Source organism: Canis lupus, chromosome 13 (assembly GCF_011100685.1).
Source record: "Canis lupus familiaris isolate Mischka breed German Shepherd chromosome 13, alternate assembly UU_Cfam_GSD_1.0, whole genome shotgun sequence".
NCBI classification, from domain to species: domain Eukaryota; kingdom Metazoa; phylum Chordata; class Mammalia; order Carnivora; family Canidae; genus Canis; species Canis lupus.
In genome coordinates, this window is record NC_049234.1 from 62,924,028 (window position 1) to 62,947,545 (window position 23,518).

At 40.1% G+C, this 23,518-nt stretch overlaps 1 protein-coding gene and 1 pseudogene across 3 annotated transcripts; one reads left to right on the forward strand and one right to left on the reverse strand.

The window, feature by feature from the left end:
• LOC475374 (alcohol dehydrogenase [NADP+] pseudogene) lies at nt 1,402–2,622 on the forward strand (annotated as a pseudogene).
• Nucleotides 10,132–23,342, reverse strand: COX18 (cytochrome c oxidase assembly factor COX18). Of its 3 annotated transcripts, XR_005369088.1 has the most exons (7): nt 23,014–23,342; nt 20,916–21,016; nt 18,776–18,939; nt 17,184–17,308; nt 15,187–15,294; nt 14,355–14,455; nt 12,540–12,678 (listed from the first exon to the last, which is right to left on the reverse strand). XR_005369088.1 is itself a non-coding variant. In XM_038556301.1 (6 exons), exons 1-6 carry the CDS (start codon nt 23,332–23,334, stop codon nt 12,505–12,507), a joined length of 993 nt encoding a protein of 330 aa, XP_038412229.1. In that variant the 5' UTR covers nt 23,335–23,342; the 3' UTR covers nt 10,132–12,504. The 3 variants fall into 3 exon arrangements, 2 of the variants coding, with proteins under 2 accessions (XP_038412229.1, XP_038412230.1); XM_038556301.1 differs by lacking the exon at nt 14,355–14,455 and having other exon boundaries at nt 10,132–12,678; XM_038556302.1 differs by lacking the exon at nt 14,355–14,455 and having other exon boundaries at nt 10,132–12,678; nt 17,184–17,305; nt 23,014–23,339.
• Nucleotides 23,343–23,518: the final 176 nt, after the last annotated feature.

Below are 23,518 nucleotides of genomic sequence, written 5' to 3' on the forward strand. Positions count from 1 at the left end.
TAAATAATAGTGAAAGGGAATATAAGGGAAGGGGGAAGAAATGTGTGGGAAATATCAGAAAGGGAGACAGAACGTAAAGACTCCTAACTCTGGGAAACGAACTAGGGGTGGTGGAAGGGGAGGAGGGCGGGGGGTGGGAGTGAATGGGTGACGGGCACTGGGGGTTATTCTGTATGTTAGTAAATTGAACACCAATAAAAAATAAATTTAAAAAAAATCTGTTTGAAGACCCCTGCCGTAGACAGAGAGCAGAATGCATGTATATCTGAATATACTTGCAAATAAAAGAATAACCCTATAGACCAATCAATAAAAGTCTTACAGAAAGAAAAGAAAATTAAGATAAAATAAAGGGGCTAGCTCAGAAGAAAAAAAAATACGGAAAAAAAATAGGTTACTATTTTAGGTGGAACAAAACACCAAATCTTGAAGAAGTTGTATCTCTTAGCAGTTAAATACAGAGAGTGCTTGGGAATATGGACATAATGGCATATCTAAATAATCTCACTATATTTGGTAAGTCTTCACAAGAACAAGAGGAGACTGTAAGCAGCAGACCACCTCCAAGAGGCAAACATAACACTTTCCTACAGTAGTTGACAATTAAACTGTGTCCCTGTGAAGTATGTTGGGGCAGGGTTACCTCAGCCAAGGACAAACATAGCCCCTTAGAACACCTCTGCTCAAACACTGGCCCTGTCCCATTCATTTTAGAGAACTAGAGATAGTACATCTGGGAGTTACAGGTGGAGTTTTTTACTTCAAGAATTTGGATTTTTAATTTCTCTATTGTGAATTATGGCCACCCTTTCACTTGGTAACCATTCGTCTTCTATCTTCTATTTTTTTAAACATTTTATTTATTTATTTATTTATTTATTTATTTATTTATTTATTTATTTATTTATTTATGATAGTCACACACAGAGAGAGAGGCAGAGACACAGGCAGAGGGAGAAGCAGGCTCCATGCAGGGAGCCCGACGTGGGATTCGATCCCGGGTCTCCAGGATCACGCCCTGGGCCAAAGGCAGGTGCCAAACCGCTGAGCCACCCAGGGATCCCCCCGTCTTCTATCTTCTGATGACCCCTGGTGGCCATGGGCAGCAGAGGAGGTGTAGAGTCCCTCTACTCTGGTCCTACTGGGGAAGGAAGCCTAAAGGCAAGCATTCTGCACGTTAAGTGGGGAGTAAATGAACATGGAGAGCTCATGTAGGAATGCCTCTTCAGGCCAAAGAGAACTGACCATTTTGACTAAAATGGGACTCTCACAGCCAATACAGTCATCTGAACATATTATCCATCACAGTGGTAATCTGAGCTGATTATAAATACCAAACCTATAGAATTTGTATCCATGGACCATTTTCATAAAATCAGAGAAGAAGGTCTGCATACACAGAGACTTAAGCCAGGTCCCGGCCTTCAGCATCGGGCCATCTTCCCTCGCAGCCCAGCAGTTCCCGGAGCTGAGGCGTGTTGGATCGTGGGCAGGGCACAGAACCGAGCAGAGATCACACTGCCTCGTTGACGCTCTGCGCTCCAGCCGGGGGGGCGATGGCGGCTTCATGTGTCCTCCTGCACACTGGGCAGAAGATGCCCCTGATTGGGCTGGGCACCTGGAAGAGTGATCCTGGCCAGGTAAAAGCAGCTATTATGTATGCCCTGAGTGTAGGCTACCGCCACATTGACTGTGCTGCTATCTACGGCAATGAGGCTGAGATCGGGGAGGCCCTGAAGGAGAATGTAGGACCTGGCAAGGTGGTGCTTCGAGAGGAGCTGTTTGTGACTTCTAAGCTGTGGAACACTAAACACCACCCCAAGGATGTGGAGCCTGCCCTCCGGAAGACACTGGCTGACCTCCAGCTGGAGTATTTGGACCTGTACCTGATGCACTGGCCTTATGCCTTTGAGCGGGGAGACAACCCTTTCCCTAAAAATGCCGATGGGACAATCCGCTATGACTCTACCCACTACAAGGAGACCTGGAAAGCTCTGGAGGCACTGGTGGCTAAGGGACTGGTACGAGCACTGGGCCTGTCCAATTTCAGCAGTCGGCAGATCGATGATGTGCTCAGTGTGGCCTCTGTACGCCCAGCTGTCCTGCAGGTGGAATGTCACCCATACTTGGCTCAGAAGGAGCTGATTGCTCATTGCCAAGCACGCGGCCTGGAGGTGACCGCTTATAGCCCTCTGGGATCCTCTGATAGAGCTTGGCGTGATCCTGATGAGCCTGTCCTACTTGAGGAGCCGGTAGTCTTGGCACTGGCTGAAAAGTATGGCCGGTCTCCAGCTCAGATCCTGCTCAGGTGGCAGGTCCAGCGGAAAGTGATCTGCATCCCCAAGAGTATCACACCTTCACGTATTCTCCAGAACATACAGGTGTTTGACTTCACCTTTAGCCCAGACGAGATGAAGCAGCTAGATGCCCTGAATAAAAATTGGCAATACATTGTGCCCATGCTCACAGTGGATGGGAAGAGGGTCCCGAGAGATGCAGGGCACCCTCTGTACCCCTTTAATGATCCATACTGAGACCACCACTTCCTGGTTTCCTTCCAGCTCTTCAACTACAAGGTCCTGCCACCCCCAGAAAGGAGTTAATAAAGCCATTAGAGCAGCCACAAAAAAAAAAAAAAAAAAAGATCTGCATACACAGTTTTATTGATGGATCACTTCACTCTCTACATTCAAGGAAGCCAACTTTCTAGCAAAGGTGTTACAGGGGAAAATATCTTTGCTTTATCCTATGTGATCAAAGGAAAAACTGAGAGGTGCTTATAATAAACGTCCCATTTAGAAGGGCTCTTTTCTTTTCTTTTTTTTTCTTTCTTTTCTTTCTTTCTTTCTTTCTTTCTTTCTTTCTTTCTTTCTTCTTTCTTTCTTTCTTTTTCTTTCTTTCTTTCTTCTTCCTTCTTTTTCTTTCTTCTTTCTTTCTATTCCCTTTTATCCTGAGGAGAACCCAAATCCTAAGAACTTTAATAGAACTTCATCAACAATGTCAGTAACTCTGCATATAGAACAAAGTGACAATGGAGACAATGGGTTATCATACTTGCCAGCTGCATGGCTGACTGACCTTTTTGTTGACTGTGTGTCTTGCATCCATTCAACAATGTTAGGCTAAGTGACAAGGTATCAGAGATATTAAGCTAAGGGTGAGGAAGGGGAAATGAACGTCTTATCCCTTAAGCACTGGGTAGTTGAGCACATCGTTGAAATACAGACATCTGTCACTCAGGTGTAGCACCAGGTAAGGCAAGACAGGTATCAGTTCCAAATATGGCCTTTGTACATTCCAGACAAAAAACAACAGGAAGCTCATTGTACATAGTGCTAGTAGAATGGGGCAATCTCCCTGATATGGATGACATCAGAGACCATAGGCAGGATTATCTTGGTAAGGTGTTTTAATAACCTCCTTCCCAAGGCAGGATGGTAGGAAGAGAACATACTCTGCCTAAGGCACTGACATTAACATCCAACAGAAAAATTGGAGTAAATATGGAGTAAAAAGCTGCCCTGCGCCCCCTACCACCACCATTATAAGCAGACAAGGGGTTACAGATAGGAAGAAAAAGGGAGCAGATAGAGATGGAGCAACTAATTCCATCTAGAGAGTGCTGGATTATCTACTACTGCGGCATGAAGATAGAGAAGCTTTCTACCAGGTGATGGTATCTTGTACTCTGCAGGCCACAGAAAACTGGATCTGGGTTATTCATGTAGCCCAAGTAGGGCCATCAGATCCTTCTAGGAAATCTGATTTAAGAGATACGAAGAGAGCAATTTGTAAGTGGTTCATGCTAGATGCCATCCCATACTAGATGCCATCCCACCAGCCCAAGCCCATAAGCATTATGTAGTTAGGATATTGCACAGAAGACGAGGGAAGCAGAGAAAAGTTTATGTAAGAAGAGACAACACCATCTTACAAAAGAAGCTGAGGCAGAGAGATCCCACAGTCTTTACCCCCTTAAGAGATAGGGTGGCCATATTCCAAAATTTGAAATTGCAACCATGCATTACTTTCCTATTGCTGCTATAACAAATTACCATAAATTTAGTGACTTAAAACCACACAAATTTATTATCTGACAAGTTCTTGAGTTCATAGATCTGAAATGGGTTCCACAGGGCTGTGTTTCTTCTGGAGACTGTAGGCAGGAATCTGGTTTCTTGTTTTCCAGCTTCGGAAGTTTCCTTGGCTCATGACCTGCCTCACTCTGTCCTCTTTCTGTTGTTGCCATCTCTTTTCTCTCATTATAAGGACTCTTGTGGTTATATTTGGCCACCCTGATAATCCAGGATAATCCTCCTACCTCAAAATGCTTAATTTAGTCACATTTATTGATCTTGCTCCTTGGGTCCAAGCACCTTTCAATTCAGATCTGCGGAGATGACCATGCTTCTCTATATTCCAAGCCCCAGTGGTACATAATCCTACACTCTGTAGATGGAAAGAGTCGCTCCATCTCTATCTGCTCCCTTTTTCTTCCTCTCTGTAGCCCCGTCTGCTTACAATGGTGGTGATAGGGAACGCAGAACAGCTTTTTTACTCTATATGGAGTCATCTATCCATTTTTTCTGTTGGATGTTCACGTCAGTGCCGTAGGCAGGGTGTGTAGACACAAACAATTCATAATTCTGTGCTCTGAGCTCAACGAAATCCCAGCCTCTCCCCTTTAGGTGATTCATCACATCTTGTATGAAGACCTACTACAGGCAGGGTTCTGTGATCCTTGGAAGCAACAGACTACTTATATAGATTAAGCCTCAGGACTATCCCTGAGATTCTTATCCTCTCTTCTTTATACGTAGGCATGTCTCCTAAACACATCTCAACCAATCCAAATGCCTTCATACAACTAGTCTTACCAGTGAGAATCCATTTTAAATAATTCATTTTCTGAGCAAAAAGCCAATTTCATCAATTAAAATCCTGCGATAGGCTGGTAAAATAATATTTGGTCTTCATCCATGGTTCCTGGCACACAGCTTCTAAAATTCTTGTAATTTCTTTTTTTTTTTTTTAAGATTTTATTTATTTATTCATGAAAGACACAGAGAGAGGCAGAGACACAGGCAGAGGGAGAAGCAGACCCCATGTAGGGAGCCCGACATGGGACTCGATCCCGGGACTCCAGGATTACACCCTGGGCCGAAGGTAGGCGCCAAACCGCTGAGCCACCCAGGGATCCCCTACAATTCTTATAATGTCTTAAGTGAAAAATAGTGATAGAAGCATCTTTTGTTATATTTGTGTGGACTTTGTGCTCCTAAAACAGCTCTTAAAGGAGTTTTCTGAGTTTTGTTATTCATAATAAAAAGGCCCTTTCAATCACGCCGAAATGTATATTAAAAAGGCAATTTTTGAAAGCCTGTCCTTGATAACCACAGAATGGGGGTTGGTTGTCCTGGGAACCAGCAAGATGACCAGAAACTTGGAACTTTCTGCCCCTATCCCTTGGAGATTGAATTCAATTACCAATGAATGGCTAATGATTTAATCAACTGTGCCTAATGACGCCTCCACACAGAGCATGGAAGCTCTGGGCACCCTGCCCTGTACATACATTGCTCTAGCCACTTCTTCCTGAGTCGTATCCTTTATTATAAATGGATAACACGAAGTGCATTCCTGAGTTTTGTGAGCCATTTTAGCATATTATCAAACCCGAGGAGGAGGTTATAGGAACCCTCAATCTGCAAACAAGTCAGACAAAGGTACATAATCCTACACTCTGTAGATTACTCTGTAGTTACTCTGTGGGTAACCTGAAGATCTACTACTTGAGGTTGGTGTCTGAGGAGGGGCAGCAGTCCTTTGGGACTGAGCCCCAAACCTACGGGATATGATACCAACATATGCATGTTCTCTGTGAGACTACCATACCTTTTGTGCACTTTGAGTCTGGGGGCCATTTTAAACAGAAATCATCAATAAAAAAGATAAAAATGAGAAAAATATGGTACTAAATAGACCATAAAACACTTATTTACAGTAGGACGGGTAAAACAAAAAGGCAGTGTCACCTCATTTGATCTTAGCGGAGTGTGAGCACTGGACGATTTAGGTTTTATTGTTTTAAAGTAAATTCCATGCCCAGTGTGGGGCATGACCTCAAGATCAAGAGTCTTATGCTATACAGCCTGAGCCAGCCAAGGTGCCCCACCATTCGTATTTTACAAATACATTTTAGTGAGTAGATGAATTCACAAATATGAATCTGTGAATGCTGTGAATCAGCTGTATTTCAAAGTAAAATAACACAGTATCAGGTAGGTAAGAGTTAAGGATGAGAAGGAAGATATTTCATTTCAAAATCTAAACTTGGGGAACGGCTGGGTGGCTCAGCAGTTGAGGGCATCATCCTGGAGAGCCAGGATCAAGTCCCACAATCAGGCTCCTCGCAGGGAGCCTGCTTCTCCCTCTGCCTCTGTCTCTGTGTGTCTCTCATGAATAAATAAATAAAATCTTTAAAAAACCAAACAAAAAAACACAAAATATATACTTAGTTGCAGCTGTAATGTTAAACGGCAACTGTAGTTTTTATTTGGATCCCCAAATAGAACATTCGTATTGAAAACTCAAGTGCAATGGAAGCTTCTACAATAAAACTTTATGAGAATTTATTACCTGTTGCAACACATAGGATAAATTTTAAATAGCATGGAATATGAACCTGTTAATTCTCTCATAGGTATAGAATTTATATTTTTAACTCCTTGCCCTCAGAAGCATCCACCACTCACAGAAGATCCAGGAAGCTTGAAGTTATAATTAGAAGAAATTCCTCAAATTATTTGTACTATGGTAAACATGCAGAAATGCAGTTGCAATGAAAGGAATATGGTTAGGTATATATATTTCATAATCCCTTTTAAGTTTCCCTAGGGAGCTCCATTTTAGCCAGAAGACAAAAATCAAAGCTAAATTAAATACAGTGCTTCCTTCCCAGCCAAGGCAAAACAAATATAAATTGCCTTATCGGGGACACAGGGAAAGAAGCACACCTGTGATATTTTCTCAAAACGGGAAAGAGAAATTGGGCACTTTCCTTGGAAGCCTCTTTTCGTGAAATTCTTGGCCCTCTGGAGTTAGCAGAGACTTTCAAGAATAGAAATTTCTTTTTGTTGCCTTAGAATAACTCAGTGACTGTTTTCTTGGAGCACTTTTAGTTTTATTTCAGATCTTTACATAATGCTTTTATTCCCAAACACTCAGAAGCCCTCACCTTATTAAATAAAATCAGCAGTACAGGACTAGGCAATTAAAGGTAAGACTACTCTGTAAAACTTGCCAGAATACAGGGCAGTCCAGAAGGCAATCAGTGGTCGAACACAAGGGGCCAGGGTTCTCTCTACATCTATTCCTTAGGGACAGTTGTGTCACTCTCTCTCTCATGTTCAAGTTACAGAAAAGCAAAAAGTTACTGTTCTAAGCATTAGACAAGGCCTCTGTATGAACACTTTATTTATTTAAGTGTTTATTAAAGATTTGGCTCAGGTTGTGATCCTGGAGTCTTGGGATCAAGTCCTGCATTGGGCTTCCTGTATGGAGTCTGCTTTTCCCTCTGCCTCTGTCTCTGACTCTCTCTCTGTGTCTCTCATGAATAAATACAATCTTACAAAAAAAAAAAAAAAAAGAAATGTATAGAATGGTTGAATCACTATACTGTATGCCTGAAACCAATATAATGCTGTACATTAATTATACTGGAATTAAAACTTAAAAAAAATGTGGATACAGAAATATCTTCAACAATAAAAGAATTATACAAACATAAAATAATTTAATCATTATGAAAACAGAAGACATGATGGAAAAATAAAAATAAAAAAGGACTCCCCCAGTTAGTATTAGTTTGATTCCAGTATCAGTTTTTCACTTTATCAATTTTTCACTTTTTGATCTTTGTATTTCATATGATTAGAAACACATGTAAAAATAGTCTTTACGTTTTGCCTGAAGTGTTCATGGATGAAAATTCATATAAATGAGTACATTAAAAATATATATGAACATAAGCTCCTATTTTACTTGTTTAAATACAGAAATCCGAAATATCTATGGGTTTTAATACTACACAAATTCAAATGTCCCAAAGTTAAATACTGATTTCACAAAATACAATATAATTAGAAAATATCAGTTATAACAACTTTATATTCCTGTTTCAAATGGAAAATTTTCCATGGATTCCTATAATTTCCAGATAATCAATGTCCTGGTAGAATCAGCTCATAAAAAGAGGTGAGCATCGATAATGATGGCCTATTGTAACTACAGTCTCATGTTTTGCATCATATTTGCATACTGAGCTTTAATACAGAAACCTAAATTCTTATGGATTCATAGATTCTTAATGGATTCATAGATCATACCTGAAATCCTAATTTTGCATTCTGTGATAACTTCACTTATCACCCTGGGGGGAAAACAAACCACATTCTTTGTTTCTAGGATCTGAGTTTCTACTGTTTTGGGGCTTAATCTGGTATTAAAGTCATTTAAAAGGCCATTTTCAAAAAAAAAAAAAAAAAAACTCAAATAAGAAGTGATTCCTGGGATCCTAGGAGAAATCTATGAAGACACATGGATGAATTAAGCATAGGAGTAAAGTGAGAGAAAATATTGAGGTGTATTTGGGCCCTCATTTTCTTCCACTTTTCCCCACAAACAATTCCCCCCCTATTGTCTAGAACTGACTGTATCTCTTCTGAGATGTAAGGGTTTGGTCTTTAGCTCTTGAGTGCTTTTAAAGGAACCTAGAAAGGCTTGCTCTCTAAGAGGTTTTGAAACCTCTCCTGGGTTATCTGTGAAGGTGGCAATCACGGATTTTACTTTTAAATGTCATCTTTTCGGGACGCCTGAGTGGTTCAGTGGTTGAGTGTCCGCCTTTAGCCCAGGGTGTGATTCTGGGATCCAGGATTGAGTTCCACATTGGGCTCCCTGCAGGGGGCCTGCTTCTCCCTCAGCCTATGTCTTTGCCTCTGTCTCTCATGAATAAATAAAAATCTTAAAATAAATGTCATCTTTCCACCTATGACATCTGGCCAAGATAGGGCTGTGCAGGTTTACTCTCACGATGCTTCCAGGGAAACTAATTTTGGGTTATTCAGGTATGCCAGTTCTATCTCCTAACATATGTCTGAGCTCTATCTTAATGGTGTAACAGAAATTGATCCAGAAAGGAGTCACCTTTCCTCACTCTTGGGCTGAGACACCCATAAAAAAAAGTGATTTTGGCCTAAGACACAAAAGTAAGGCCCATCTGCAAAAAGACCCCCTTTCAGAAGGAAGGAAGGGGGTTACAGACATGTAGACTATGGTCTCCATCTGAAAAGACAAAAAAAGATTTCCTGAACGCTGTAGGGTGCAGGACAGGCCCTCAGCAGGAGAGAAGCATCCAACAGGAAGTTGTCAAGGGATCTTTACAGTGTGTGTGTCCTCTTGTTCCCCATCCAGTATCCACCTCCCCTGACCTCATGCTCTAGAAGTGTTCCAGACCATGACAGACTCTGCTGGGGAAATAAGATCAAAGACCACAGACTTGGGATTTTCTAAAACATGACTTGCCATTTACTAAAAATATGCCTGGAGAAAGGAATGAGACAAACATTTACCAGCCTGAAGTCAGGCGACTGATTCACTTCAGTTCATCATGTATCAGTTTTCTTTATTCATGAGAATTTTCCAAGATCCCATCCACCTCCAAACCTACCAGAAATTATTTTGAGGTCTGAGAGGAAGGATCTTGTATTCTCAAATTTATACAATTTTTTAAAAGATTTTATTTATTTATTCTTGAGACACAAAGAGTGAGAGAGAGAGAAAGAGGCAAAGACAGAGGCAGAGGGAGAAGCAAGCTCCATGCAGGGAGCCCGATGTGGGACTGGATCCCGGGACTCATGCATCACACTCTGAGCCAAAGGCAGACACTCAACGACTGAGCCACCCAGGCATCCCAAATTTATACAAATTTTCAAAGCAGTTCAAAAATGTTTGAGAACAGGAGTGCAATAGGAAACAAGGTAAGCTATTCGTCTGAAAAACAAAACAAAACAAAAAGATGTTAAGTGTACATTTAGAAATCAAGAGGAATCAAAGTAAACAAGATAAAGTATGGAAAAGGGAGTCACAGCATTCCTTTATTTCTTTCAGAAAGTGACAAACTTCTTCGAATAAGATGGGGGAAGAGGGCTGATTTGCTTCAACCAATTGTGAGAAAAATCTATGAATCAGTCAGTACCCAAAGACAACCATGGCCAGACTCGACTTGTACCAGAGACAGACAAATTTTTCCCAAATTCCCTTTCCTCTTTTTGCTATAAAACAACCAGCATACAGGGACGCCAGGGTGGCTCAGCGGTTTAGCGCAGCCTTCAGCCCAGGGCGTGATCCTGGAGACCCGGGATCGAGTCCCACGTCGGGCTCCCTGCATGGAGCCTGCTTCTCCCTCTGCCTCTCTCTCTCTCTCTCTCTCTCTCGCTCTGTGTCTCTCATAAATAAATAAATAAAATCTTTAAAAAAAATTCTTAAAAAAAAAAAAAAAGAAAAAAGAAAAAACAACCAGCATACACATTTCTGCCTTTGCTTCCTTGATTGTACATGTTCCAAAAGGTCAATTCTTGTTATCTGAGGTAGTTATATTCTAAAAGTTACCACGAACACTTAGTAACCACGAAACCATTGCCCTTAGAGAATATACAGGGTTGTGTTCCTGTGACCTTGTCACATTTTTGCCAACTCATCATTACAATATGTTGTTGATTTCTTAATGGCAAACTCATGGCTAACACAGCATCATAACTCATGCCTGAATGAAGTTTATTTAATGTAGGTGTTACTTTCTCCTTAGGGAACATCACAGCATTCTTGTGCCTGGAAAAAATAGATACCACCTTAGCATGACAACAGTTGGAGACCATTTTAAATAGTGACATCACCAACAAAAAGCACAAAAATGAAAAAAAAAATGGCACTACACCATATAAAGGACACTTGGTTACACAGTATGAGAGATGACAAGAAGCCACAGTGTTGCCTTGTTTGACCTAGCTGGGAACACACCTTGAATGACTCAAATTTTTGCCACTGTTTGTCCAAAAATAACATCAAGAGCACTGTACTGACTTGGGGGTTACAAATAAATTTTAGTGAGTAGGCAAACCAGCAAATATGAAGTCTGTGCATGAGGACTGATTGCACAAAGGTTTCAATTCTTTCACTGAGATTGGACAATTACCTCAGTAGGAGCAGTCATGAACCAGAACTGGGAAGTCAAGAAGAGAACCAGGTCCCAATTGCTACCTCTAAATTCCTGGTAAGGTGACAGCCCCAAAAGCTGACATTCCTGACGTTAACAGACATTCCTCAAGAAATGACTAATTAATTCCACGTTAGTTTTCGTTTAATTGTAAAACATGAGATGGGATGATAGGGCATCTCAAAAGCAGGTTCATATTTCAACTCAATGAAAATTTGTAATTTACAATCTTCTCAAATGACTGTCAAGTTTATTCATAGATAACCCAACTGTGATTAGTTTTATCATCTTTTCAAATCAAACAAGCAAAAAACTGGATCCACAATTTATATTATCTGTTAATTTTTTCTATATTAAGCACCTATGATAGTTTAAACCCACTAGAATACTTAATCCTTCCAAATAGTTTATAAAATCACCTCCATAGTAGGTAGCTGCCCTTCTGATTTCCTTCAACTATACAAACTTAATGCTTAAGATTTCCCACTTTGGGCTCTAGCTGTACTCAGTGCTATCCTCTAGTCCAGTCTTCTCAAGTTATAGAAAGAGGAATGCACCCTTCTTGTAGTCTTTCAGAGCAGGGTTGAAAGGCAACATCACCTATGATATTAGGTACTTTCTTATAAGGACTAATCTACTGCATATATTTCGTTCATTTTTTAAAAGTCACACATTAACTCATCATCATTGTGTGTCCGATTAGAATAAGATTTCTCAGCCAGGAATGACCAGAAAGCCTCAGGACAGGGGGAAGGAAAAGGTCATCAACGAAGGCCCCCATTGTGAGTCCCAAGATTTTCCTGAAAAGAAAGCCGTAGCCTTAGCAAATAAATGGGTCTATGATCCTCCACATCTCCAAAATTTTAAGAACCACCTCAACGGATTCTCTTACTTTATAAAACTTTAATGTAGGAGACTGGTCAGTATAATCTGACATCATTCAGTATTTGATCCTGTTTTCCAAAGTTGTGGCACCTCTAGTAAGTTATAATTTTATAAGCAGAACCAGACACTTTCAATCTACTTTTGTTATTTTTCAATACAATTAAACATAAAATTCTAGCACTTAAAAAAGTTTAAGTATTGTCAAATATATTTGGATTGTATCTTAACCCACAGTACTACAATTCATGATTTTAAATAAAAACAAATTAAATCACATCTGAATTTCTAAACATAAATATATTGTGATAGCAACACTTGCAATTGTTTCAAAATTACTGGAAAGCATGTCATTTTCTTGAAATGAACTTGGTATAAAAGGCAGCAAAGAGGTCCTTATAAGGAGAGTCTGAATCTGACTTGGTCAACGGTATTCGGCAAAGCTGGCGAAATCTAGGAGAGCGCAGCAGCAAGTTCTGTGAAAGCCCCATGAGGCTGGAGCATAACCAGTAGAGTACAATCGACTAGAAAGAGAAGAAAGGACATGAATTTTGGTACTTCTTCACTGTCCAAGGACACCGATGTCTAGAGACTAGCAGGCAATAAAAGAGAAAATGACAACGTGGGCAAAAGCAGCAGTGGACCAGCACTTCATGAGATATGTGGCAGCTATTCAATACCTGTGACAGCTTTAATAGGCAAGAAAGAGGGCTGAAAGGACCAAAAAGTGACAAGAAAGCAAAGGAGAGGTAGTCATGATAGAATGCGGGCAACAGAGAGCAGTGTCCAGGCAGAGGTCAAGAGAGATCTCCCTGTCCCTCTGGGGCAATTCAGCATCCTTCCCCTGACCAAGAGTCTTGACAAGCTGTTACACTGGAGGTAGGGTCCTGGGGGCACAGCCATTCAGGCTTCCTAGACTGCATTTTCCTCCACGCAACGATCTATCACCTCAAATTTTCCCAGTAACTGGTTTCTAAGTATGGGCAACAAGGCCTCATCTTTGCCTTTTTCAGAGACAGTCTCAGCATCATCTTCAACTTTCTTCTGTGCTTCCATTCAGAGTGATTTATTTAGGTCGTTGACTAGGTTCTGTAACCTCTCAAAGTATTCCCACACATATATCTATTCAAACTATTCTTTGGCATCAGAATGTGACCAGGCCACAGAGGTTTGATCCTGTGGTGGCTGAGTCTAGGTCTTGGAGTTGAACTATCTGAATGGGAATTCCATTTATTTGATTCCAGGGAAGTTATTTTCCTTCTGTTTCAGTCTCCTCATTTATAAAATGGGGACTGAACTATACCAGCCTTAGAAGGCTGATGTGAAGAAAAAGTGAGTTCACAAACACTAATCAGCACAGTATGTGGCCCATATTAAGCATTTGCATTTGTACCAAAGCAAACTTTTAGGGGAAGAAAATACATCCTCAAAGCAAATTAGCATAGTAGTTTTGAGTAGGAGCCAAACTGCTGGATGTGCCTTAAACACTTAAGTGATATAAATTATCAACTAATAGATGAGTGACCTTGGATGAGCTACTTATACTTACCCTCTCTGTGTCTCAGTTTTTTCATCACTCAAGTGGAGATGGTAAATAGCATCTATCTCAGTGGACACTGGATGAATTATATGAGCTAATATATATAAACCTTTTAAAACTGTGCCTGACACAAAGTCAATATTGAATGAGTATTAGCCATCATATCATCATCATCTGACTTATCCAGTATGCAAAGAGTACTCTGAAACCACAACTGCCTTCTAAGAATAATTCTTCTTCCTTAGTAATGAAATTCTCATTTTAAACTGGGTATATGGCCATCAAAAAAAAAAAAAAAAAATAGACTGATTTCCAGTTCCTTTTGGAACCAGATGTGGCCATGTAACTCAGATGCAAGCACGAGTGTTTGGTGTGACATCTGACAAAGTTCGCTAAAGGAGCTAAATGTACTTGAAGCACCCTTTTACCATTCCTGCAAGATAAGCTCCAGCAGCCATCATGACCATACTGTGGCCTTAAGGATAGGAATCTCAGGCTGTGGATGATGGAGCATGAGAGAAGCAGGCTGGGTTTCTCATGTATCTTCATGAAGCTGCCACATAAGCTCCACACGAAATTGCCTAACTCTAAATTTCCTACATTTGAGAGAATAAACTTTTGGGTATTTAAGACACTGCTTTTGAGAGCTCTGTTACTTACTTTAAACCCAATCATTCACTGAAAATTCACTGCTCTTTTATTTGATCAGGGAGTTTCCTCAGTTATAATTAGTAAAATTTCTCACCAGAAATGCACTCAACCTGTAAATGTAAAATGTACAAATACGTTTTTGATGCTGAAAATGTACTATTTCAGATTCTTAAGACAATGAAGTACTTTGGGAATATGCTGATATAACCCTAACTGTCCCCAACAGATGAATTCTACTTCATGGTCTATGTGTTGGCCTTGAAGCAGAGACAGAGATAATACCTAAGACAGCTTTTGCCTCTTTGCACTACATATCACTGGGAAATAAGCAAAAGGCTAAAAATATGAAATAACTGCAAACATAACTATTTTTTCCTATTTCTACCAAAGTGTAATAACATATAAATGGGGGCAGGTGTACTTACTTCACTGAATTGTTACGAGGTTAAACAATATTACATATGACCTCATATAGACATGGCACAAAATTTTGTTTCTTTTTTAAGAGCTAAACTCCTTGACCTACTCTATGCAGACAGAAGGAATTCAGTATTTCAACTAGCCAAACAGAACAAATGCTATGTTTATAGCACTGTGCAAGATGTAAAGAAAAGAAAGAAAAAGGAGCTTGACAGTTAACTCACATTCACACAAAAGATTAGCCAATCCCAAGAAATGTCAAGTGTCACTTGGTGATAGAGAAACAGAAACTTGGAAACCAGTAAGGGACTTAGCAGTCAAAGCAGCTCAACAGAAGACGCGGAACCCTAGCCAGTCTAAGTGAAGCACAGGGAGGATTTAGATTTAGCACGTGCTACACGCAGTGGGGGTGCTTACTCACTGAAGGTACTGTCGCAGCAACTGGAATCATCAACACTGATACTGCACGAACAAAGTATGTAATATATGTCTGAAAACGAGACATTCCAATTTTTTGCAGGGCAAAAATCTAAGAAGGTAGAATAATAAACACACAATGATTATTAAGCATACTAAATAAGACAAGCTTTAAACTACAACTTGAGTTTTGACTGGCCTCCTATATTTTAATAGAAGTAAAAGAATTAAAACACTGATAAATGTATAGAGTTGACCATCGGTGTTTTTAAAAAAATTATGCAGAATTATTAAATGGAGCTTTAATTAATAGCAATAAAGGAGATTCAGCTATATTAAAGAGAATCACAGCATAATTTTTATAAATCAATGTTTTCTTAAAGACTTAAGACTGAGGGCAGCGCCGGTGGCGCAGTGGTTTGGCGCCGCCTGCGGCCCGGGGTGTGATCCTGGAGACCAGGGATCGAGTCCCACGTCAGGCTCCCTGCATGGAGCCTGCTTCTCCCTCTGCCTGTGTCTCTGCCTCTCTCTCTCTCTCTCTCTGGGTCTCTATGAATAAATAAATAAAATCTTAAAAAAAAAAAAAAGACTTAAGACTGAAAAGTGCTTTTAAGATAGTTGCTATGTATGAATCACTATCCTTGTTTTGGCATTTAAACCAGTGCCTGGCTTAAAGAAGGAACATAAAAGATACCTCAAAGGTTTGTGGATCTGGCTATATGGAGTAAGGGGAAGAATCTGGCTAGGAAAAGCTGTGAAAAGCAATTATACCTTACGAATAACTTATTTAAGTGGCAGAATAGTGCAATGATTGTGAGCACAGATTTTACAACCAAACTACCTAGATTCACACAGCAGCCCTGCACTTAGTGGTGATGTGACTTTTATAAGTTACTTAACGTTTCTGTGCCTCACTTTCTCTACCTTTAAATGGGGATAATATTAGTACCTACACCACAGGATTATTCTAAGAATTAAATGAGTTAATTCATGCAAATTGATTATAATAGTGCCTGTCACATGGTGTATATTATGTAAAGAGTAAGTTTTTATTAAACTTACATATACTGGGTCATTAGTTGGTAAAAGGAAAGATTAGAGGATTGATATTAATTCACTGTGACCTTGTGTTTATCACTTCCTTCATTCTAACAAATATTCACTAGGTACCAACCATATTCAATTGTGCTAGGTGATCTCAGGGAAACAAACTTAGAGTACACATGGAGTCTTTCTCAAGAAACCTTAACCCAAGACATTAGAGTATCATCTTCACTCTTCTCATCTGAAAAAATAAGGGGTGCATTCAATTTTCCAAACAGAGACCAGTGATGGGTCTGTGAAATGAGATTCTAAGGATTATTTCTAAGGTTTCCTCCGTTTCAAAGAATCTAAGTTCTACTCAACTGAGAACAGCACCTTTTACGATTCAAGGTTTTTCTTCCTCTAAACTGTTAAGTAACACAGAATGAGATAATGGTAAGAAACAGCTGACAGGTCATATTTTATACGTATGTGTTTTTCCACTCCATCATATAAGAAGTTATGACTTTTCTAGGGTCATACAATTAAAAAAAAAAAAAAAAAACAATCAGATACTGTGTTTCCTGCTTGCAAATTTACATTTTAAACATATACACAAAATACCAATCTACTGTGAGACTAAACCAGAGTAACCATCTTAATTACGGTCTCTACAAAAACAAATCACAAAATTGTGTGTATTAGATTCATAACTGTAAAGCTGAAAGAGACTTTGGAAGTGTTCTAATTCAGCTCTTCCATTTTAATTATGAACATTCTAGCCCTTAGAGAGGTTAAAGAATTGGCCTAAGACAGGCGGAGTTTGCCAACAGCTGATCTATGACCAGAAAAACAAGGAATCTCAATTCTAGTTCAGAGCTATCACTACCAACTCAAACACATTTATACTTGATGTTGGAAAGCAACAAAAAACCCAAAAATTAAATGGCAAACAAATCTCATTTAAAAACCACTGACCTCCACTATTAATAAATTGATGACACCAACAGAAATAGGCAGAATCCAGGTAGAATCCAGTGCAGTGAGGTCAGGAAACCACAGGATTCCATCAGTAGCTAACTGTTCCTGAACAGAAAAACCTGCTAAGACAATTTTATAAATAAAACATAGCAGAGGAAAATGCGTAAGACATAAGTAGTCTGATTCAAATAAGGCGTCCTTCACACTAAAGACCTGCATTGGTTTCATTCATTTTCATTCCACAACATAAATTAGTCCTTCCTGTACTGAGAAAGAAGCAAGAAGCTCTCGGAAGCAAACAGATGTAGGAGCATAAAGATGTGTAGCAGTTCTCTTCAAATTTATGTTTATAGAACTATTTGTCCATAGGCTTTCTTTCAAGTCTGTTCAGATATTTTCTGGTTAGAAATGCCTTTAAGTAAAAGTAAAAAACAAATGCTTTAGTTTATAGTTTCTTAATAACTGTTTACATTTGTAACTGTGAAAGCTTTTCTGGTCCCTTAATTTTATAAATGGGAAAAATTCATGGCCAGGAAACTGAATTATGGAATTGTAACACTAATTTTCTGACATCCATGAAGGAGTATAGTTGACCTTTAAACAGCCTGGGAGTTAGGAGTGCCAACCCTCCGAGCAGCTGAAGATCTGTGTATCAAGTGCCTGACTTGGCTCAATTGGTAGAGCAGGTAACTCTTGACCTCAGGGTTGTGAATTTAAGTCCCATATTTGGTGTAGAGATTACTTAAAAATAAAATCTTAAAAAAAAAAAAAAATCTGTGTATAACTTTTGACTCTCCAAGAACTACAGAAAGCCAACTGTTGTCTGGAAGCCTTACCAATAACATTTGTATGCTTATATACCATACACTGTATTCTTACAAAAAAGCTAAAGAAGAGAAAATGCTACGAAGAAAATCATAAGGGGCACCTGGGTGGCTCCGTAGGTTAAGCACTCAACTCCTGATTTGGGGTCAGGTCACCATCTCAGGGTTATGAGATGGAGCACTGTGTGGGGCTTCGTGCCCAGTGGGAAGTCTGCTTAAGATTCTCCCTCTCCACTCCTAACTCTGGGAAATAAACAAGGGGTAGTGGAAGGGGAGGTGGGTGAGGGGATGGGGTGACTGGGTGACGGGCACTGAGGGGGGCACTCGACAGGATGAGCACTGGGTGTTATACTATATGTTGGCAAATTAAACTCCAATAAAAAAAAAATACACACACACACACAGAGACAAAAAGATTCTCCCTCTCCTGCAAACCCATCCCTTCTAAAATTAAAAAAAAATCTAACGAAGAGAAAATACATTCACAGTACTGTAAAAATATACCTGTAAGTGGACCTACCCAGTTTGAACCTGTATTAATTAACCTTCCTAGATTAATTTGTTTACTCAACATGGCTAGTTTGCTTACACTTAGTATTTTAAAATCTATACCCTTGTAAGAAAGATGGTAAAAATATTCTAATCATGAAAAGTATAGAGATTTTTTTTTGCTTTTTTTTTTTTTTTTTTTGTTTAGACTCCTTTAGACTACAAAGACAATATTAGTGAACTTATTTGGGGGAAACAGACTTCTATAATAACTACCTTCTGAATGTGCTGCCCCTGTGCTAAAATTCCGGAGAGCAACAGACATGAAGATCCACATCGGAAACTGAATCCAGACCAATATAGTGGCTTTGAAAGGGTGGCAGTTATCCCGAACATACAGCTCTGAAACAAGCCTCCGCATATTCTTTAGATAAGTGAGCCTAGTTTGAGGGAAGAAGGGAAAAAGGGAAAGGAGAAAATATCACCTGATTATTAACAGTGCTTCATACCCACAGCACAGACACATCCATCTTGTGGTTATTCACTAAATTATACTAAGAGGTTGCCTAATAAAAGGCAAAAAAAGTCTTTTACTGAAGATTCTCTAGCAATGTACTCAAATTATGTAACAATTTGATAAATCTGCCATTATCAAACTACAAGCTTTGTCTCTGGTGCTCTCTGGCCAATTAGATTTTAATAAGGGAAATTTTACTACTGGCATGGCATGACCACAGTTTGTATCAGAATTCTAAAAGTGAAAGCATATTTAACTTAAATCCTTCCATTCTAGCCAAGCTCAATTACTTGATCCCTGAACGTACCTTTTGCAGCAATGTGGTTTTGTAATATCTATGCTCCTGACCTATCAAAATAGTTTTTATTCTTCTGCCAACTCTTTTATGAAGATTTTCTTAATCTGTTTCTCTGTTAACCCTATTAGTTATTCCTGTTCTTAAGTCCCACTTTCTAGTCTCCTTGAAGATCAAGTGTTGGGTCTTACCCATCTCTAAATGTCTTGTAGCATGTTTTGTACAATGCAGACACTCAAGAACCTTGAAGTTAATAGAATTATAGTGTATTATTGCACTAAGACAGTACATAGACATTCCAGGCTTATAATTTAGACTCTGTATGCTTTTCCAACTTTATTTCTTACTACTCTTCTACAGATACCTGTATATTCTGGTGCCTACAGTTGCATAGGCTATCCAGTTAATCAGATTTCTATACCAGCATGCATGTGGAAGTCATTAAGTCATCTGTGTAGACAGCCCAGTTACCTGGCTATCCACCTGACAAACTCACTTATATCCTTCAAGACTCAGTTCCACTGAAAAATGCAAGGAATTCTCAGATGTATTTGCCCTGAAAGTCATGTATCTGTGCAAGGATGTGTCTGGACGATCATTCTGCCAATGCTCCGTGAGCAAGGTACCAGTCTTGTCTAGGCTTCATATATAAATCAGATGAACAGCTTACTAATTTGTTCTTTTGGTCTGGAGTCATCATTCTTAGATTCATCTGATCATTAAAACTTCATAACTGCTAAATCTGTCAACTTATCAGGTAAAGATACTTTCTTTTAAATGTCAGATCTTTTCAACACTAAATAAAGAGAAAAACAATTTCATATTGAAGCTGTTTGGCAAATTTATACGTGTATAGATAGGTAAAAACATACAGATAACCATATATACACATTATATATACACAATATAAAGCCCTTATTTTTCTCGTTGCTGTGAACCGGTGAATACTTAGTCACAGTCTAGTAAGGATTAGAATCTAAGTATCTTAGGCTGATTGAAGGAGGACTTAGAAGTTCCTGTTCCTAGTGGATAACCCAACCCCAGGCCACGGGACTGCAAAATTCATGGTCAAGCAATAAGGGCTTTCTTAGAGCCCAGGCAGACAACTACACAGGTTAACTACAGTGGATGGGCAGCACTTTGGCTACCTAATTTCTTCTACCAGAGCATTCTCTACCTCCCCCTTCTTGTGGGCTGGTATCTCTCTTTCCAAAATGGTCAAGTGTGTAAATAATCTGTATTATTTGCTGATTAAAATCCTAACAGAGTGGCACAGTATCTTCATTCATGAAGCCTTCTCTGACTCCACGATGACTGAGCTCCTTGTGTATAACCTTGTTTACAACAGTTAATTCAGTCATATTTGTTTACAGGTCTTTTTCAGGAGGCTGGAGTCCCTCAAGAAGGAACTTGCTCTTTGTTTCTCCATTTCTTGCTTTCAGTTCACTGTATAAAACTACCACACCACACAAACTTATTAAACTATTAAAGAGTGAAAGAACTACTTTGCTGCTAAAGCTATAAACACCCAAACCTATAATCAATAGAACTACTTATACAGTATATATCTATGTATATGGTCTATATTCCTAGAATTAGCTTACCTGGCAACCCTTTTGGACCACTTCAACTGATTTGCACGAACCGCAACTTCCTGGTTAAGATGCCTTGCAATGTTTTTTATTTCTGGCTGTAAATTTTCCACCTAGCTAAAGAAAAAGCAAAATTTGTTAGAAGTACATAAAGGATCTTTATTCATAACCACTCATCATTTTACTCTCTATTCCTCTTACTGAAAAAATGTGGTTTACTGATCATCTGAAAAAAAAAAAAAAAATTTAAGTCTAAGCATAAGGTCATTCATTTGCTTACGGTATCTTCAGTCACAACGAAACTCAAATTCCAGCCTATACTCTTAGCTATGCGAGTTATTTAAGCTCTAATACCCCGTTCCCTCATATATAAAATGTCTAACAGCACCTACTTCACAGAATTATTATAAGGATTAAACAAGAACTGAACCCTACACTTTAATGTTTCATCCCTGGACTTCTGAGTAACATAAAGTGGAAAAACATTAAGTCTATATTAAGACTGTAACCACAGAGTCACAAAAAGTCTGCATTTATTTCCGCCGTGTTAATTCTTTCTGTAAAGTGCCTCGCTGCCTCGATGGTGCTGATGATTTCCTTTGTTTCTGGGTCCCCCATCCCTAAAAAACAGTCTGAAAACACGAAAACCATTATTTTTCGAAGCCTCTCCTTTGAATGATATTTTGCTTTCAAAGCCCTTTAACTCCCGTTATCTGACTTGATCTCATAGCATCGTGAAGGGGGCCAGGAAACTATTACTATCCTGATTCCACAGAAGAGAAAGAAGCACTGAAGGCCAAGCGGGCCTCTGGCTGGGGCCAACGAGAGCGGTAGGTGACACAGCCTGAAAAAGGAATCACGTTCGCCCACGGCTGTAGCTTAGCAGGGCTTTTTTCTAGTTAAGAGAGATGAACTGGGATACTTGGGGACAAAAGATGCTGCAGGCCTACGGGCTGCCACAACCTTCAAGACGGCAATTCTACAAGTTTCTCCGTACACACAGCGACTTCTACCGATTCCTCTGTCTTTCTCGTTCTCTAACAAACAGCAAGCTCAGTGACCGCTTGGGCTTAGAGCACAGACCTAGTAGGGGAAAGAAATGACAGGCACATGCGTCACGGAGCATCTCTGGATTCACGTATCCAGTGCTCGATAGATTTCTGATTAAGAAGGTGGTCGTGGGGGATCGATCCCTGGTTTGGCGCCTGCCTTTGGACCAGGGCGCGATCCTGGGGTCCCAGGATCGAGTCCCACGTCGGGCTCCCGGTGCACGGAACCTGCTTCTCCCTCTGCCTGTGTCTCTGCCTCTCTCTCTCTCTGTGTCTCTCATAAATAAATAAATAAATAAATAAATAAATAAGTAAGTAAATAGATAAATAGGTAAATAGGTAAATAGATAAATAAATAACAAAAAATAAATAAAAAATAAAAAGTAAAAATAAACAAATAGATAAATAAGCAAATAGATAAATAAATAAAAATAAAAAATAAAAATAAATAAATAGATAGATAAATAGATAAATAAATAGATAAATAAAGATAAATAGATAGATAAATAAATAAATAAAAACAAATAAATAGATAAATTGATAAATAATAAATAACAAATAAAAATAAAAAAAATAAATAAATAAAGATAAATAGATAAATAAACAAATAAATAGATAAGTAGATAAATAAATAACAAATAAAAATTAAATAAATAGATAAATAGATAAATAGATGGATAGATAGATAAGTAGATAAATAAATAAAGATAAATAAATAAATAATAAATAAAAATAAAAATAAATAAATATTCAAATAAATAAATAGATAAGTAGATAAATAAATAATAAATAACATAAAAATTAAATAAATAAATAGGTAGATGGATACATAGATAAATAATAAATAACAAATAAAAAATAAAAAATAAAATAATAAATAGCTAGACAGACAGAAGGCGGTCGCGAGCTTCACGCCGCGCGGGGCAGATGCAGGGGGCGGGGTCGGGTCGGGGTCGGGGTCGGGTGTTCCTGCCGCGGGCGCCCCCGCCGGCCCCCACCGGCCCCCGCCGGCCCTCACCAGCCCTCACCGGCCCTCCGGGCGCAGGCCGCGCGCCGCTCACCTTGGCCAGGATGTAGTGCTGGTAGGCGGCCAGGGGCAGCGTGACGGCGCCGCGGAGGGCCACGGTGCCGAGCCCGATGCAGGCCCACCAGGGCAGGCCCGCGGCGGCGTGCAGGCCGAGCAGCATCTCCTCCGCGCCCCGCACCGGCGCCGACGCGGCCAGGGCCTCGTACCAGCCGCCAGGGCCGCCAGGGCCGCCTGGGCCGCCTGCCGACCCCGACGCCACCGCCCGCGCCCACTGCGGACACCGGCCGCCGCCCGCGGGGGTGGGCGCCGCGAGCCGCGGCCTCCGCAGCCGCCCAGCGCCCAGCCGGCACAGCATGTCGGCGCCAGGGCTCCGCCAGACGTCGACGTCACAGAGCAGCGCCGGCTGCGCTTCGCTCGGCCTCGGCCCCGGCCCCGGCCCCCACGCGCACGCGCGCCCTCTCTCGGCACCCTCGACCTTCGCCAGCCGGCCAGTGGCGTCGGCGTCGCACGGGCGATGACGCATCGGTAGGGAAGCCCCG

Coding starts and splice junctions, on each gene's coding strand:
- COX18 (XM_038556301.1), bottom strand. CDS start 23,334: ATGCTGTGCCGGCTGGGCGCTGGGCGGCTGCGGAGGCCGCGGCTCGCG. Junction 21,017..23,013: donor AGCACTACATCCTGGCCAAG/GTGAGCGGCGCG, acceptor TTCTTTAGCTAG/GTGGAAAATTTACAGCCAGA. Junction 18,940..20,915: donor TGGTCCAAAAGGGTTGCCAG/GTAAGCTAATTC, acceptor CCCTCAAACTAG/GCTCACTTATCTAAAGAATA.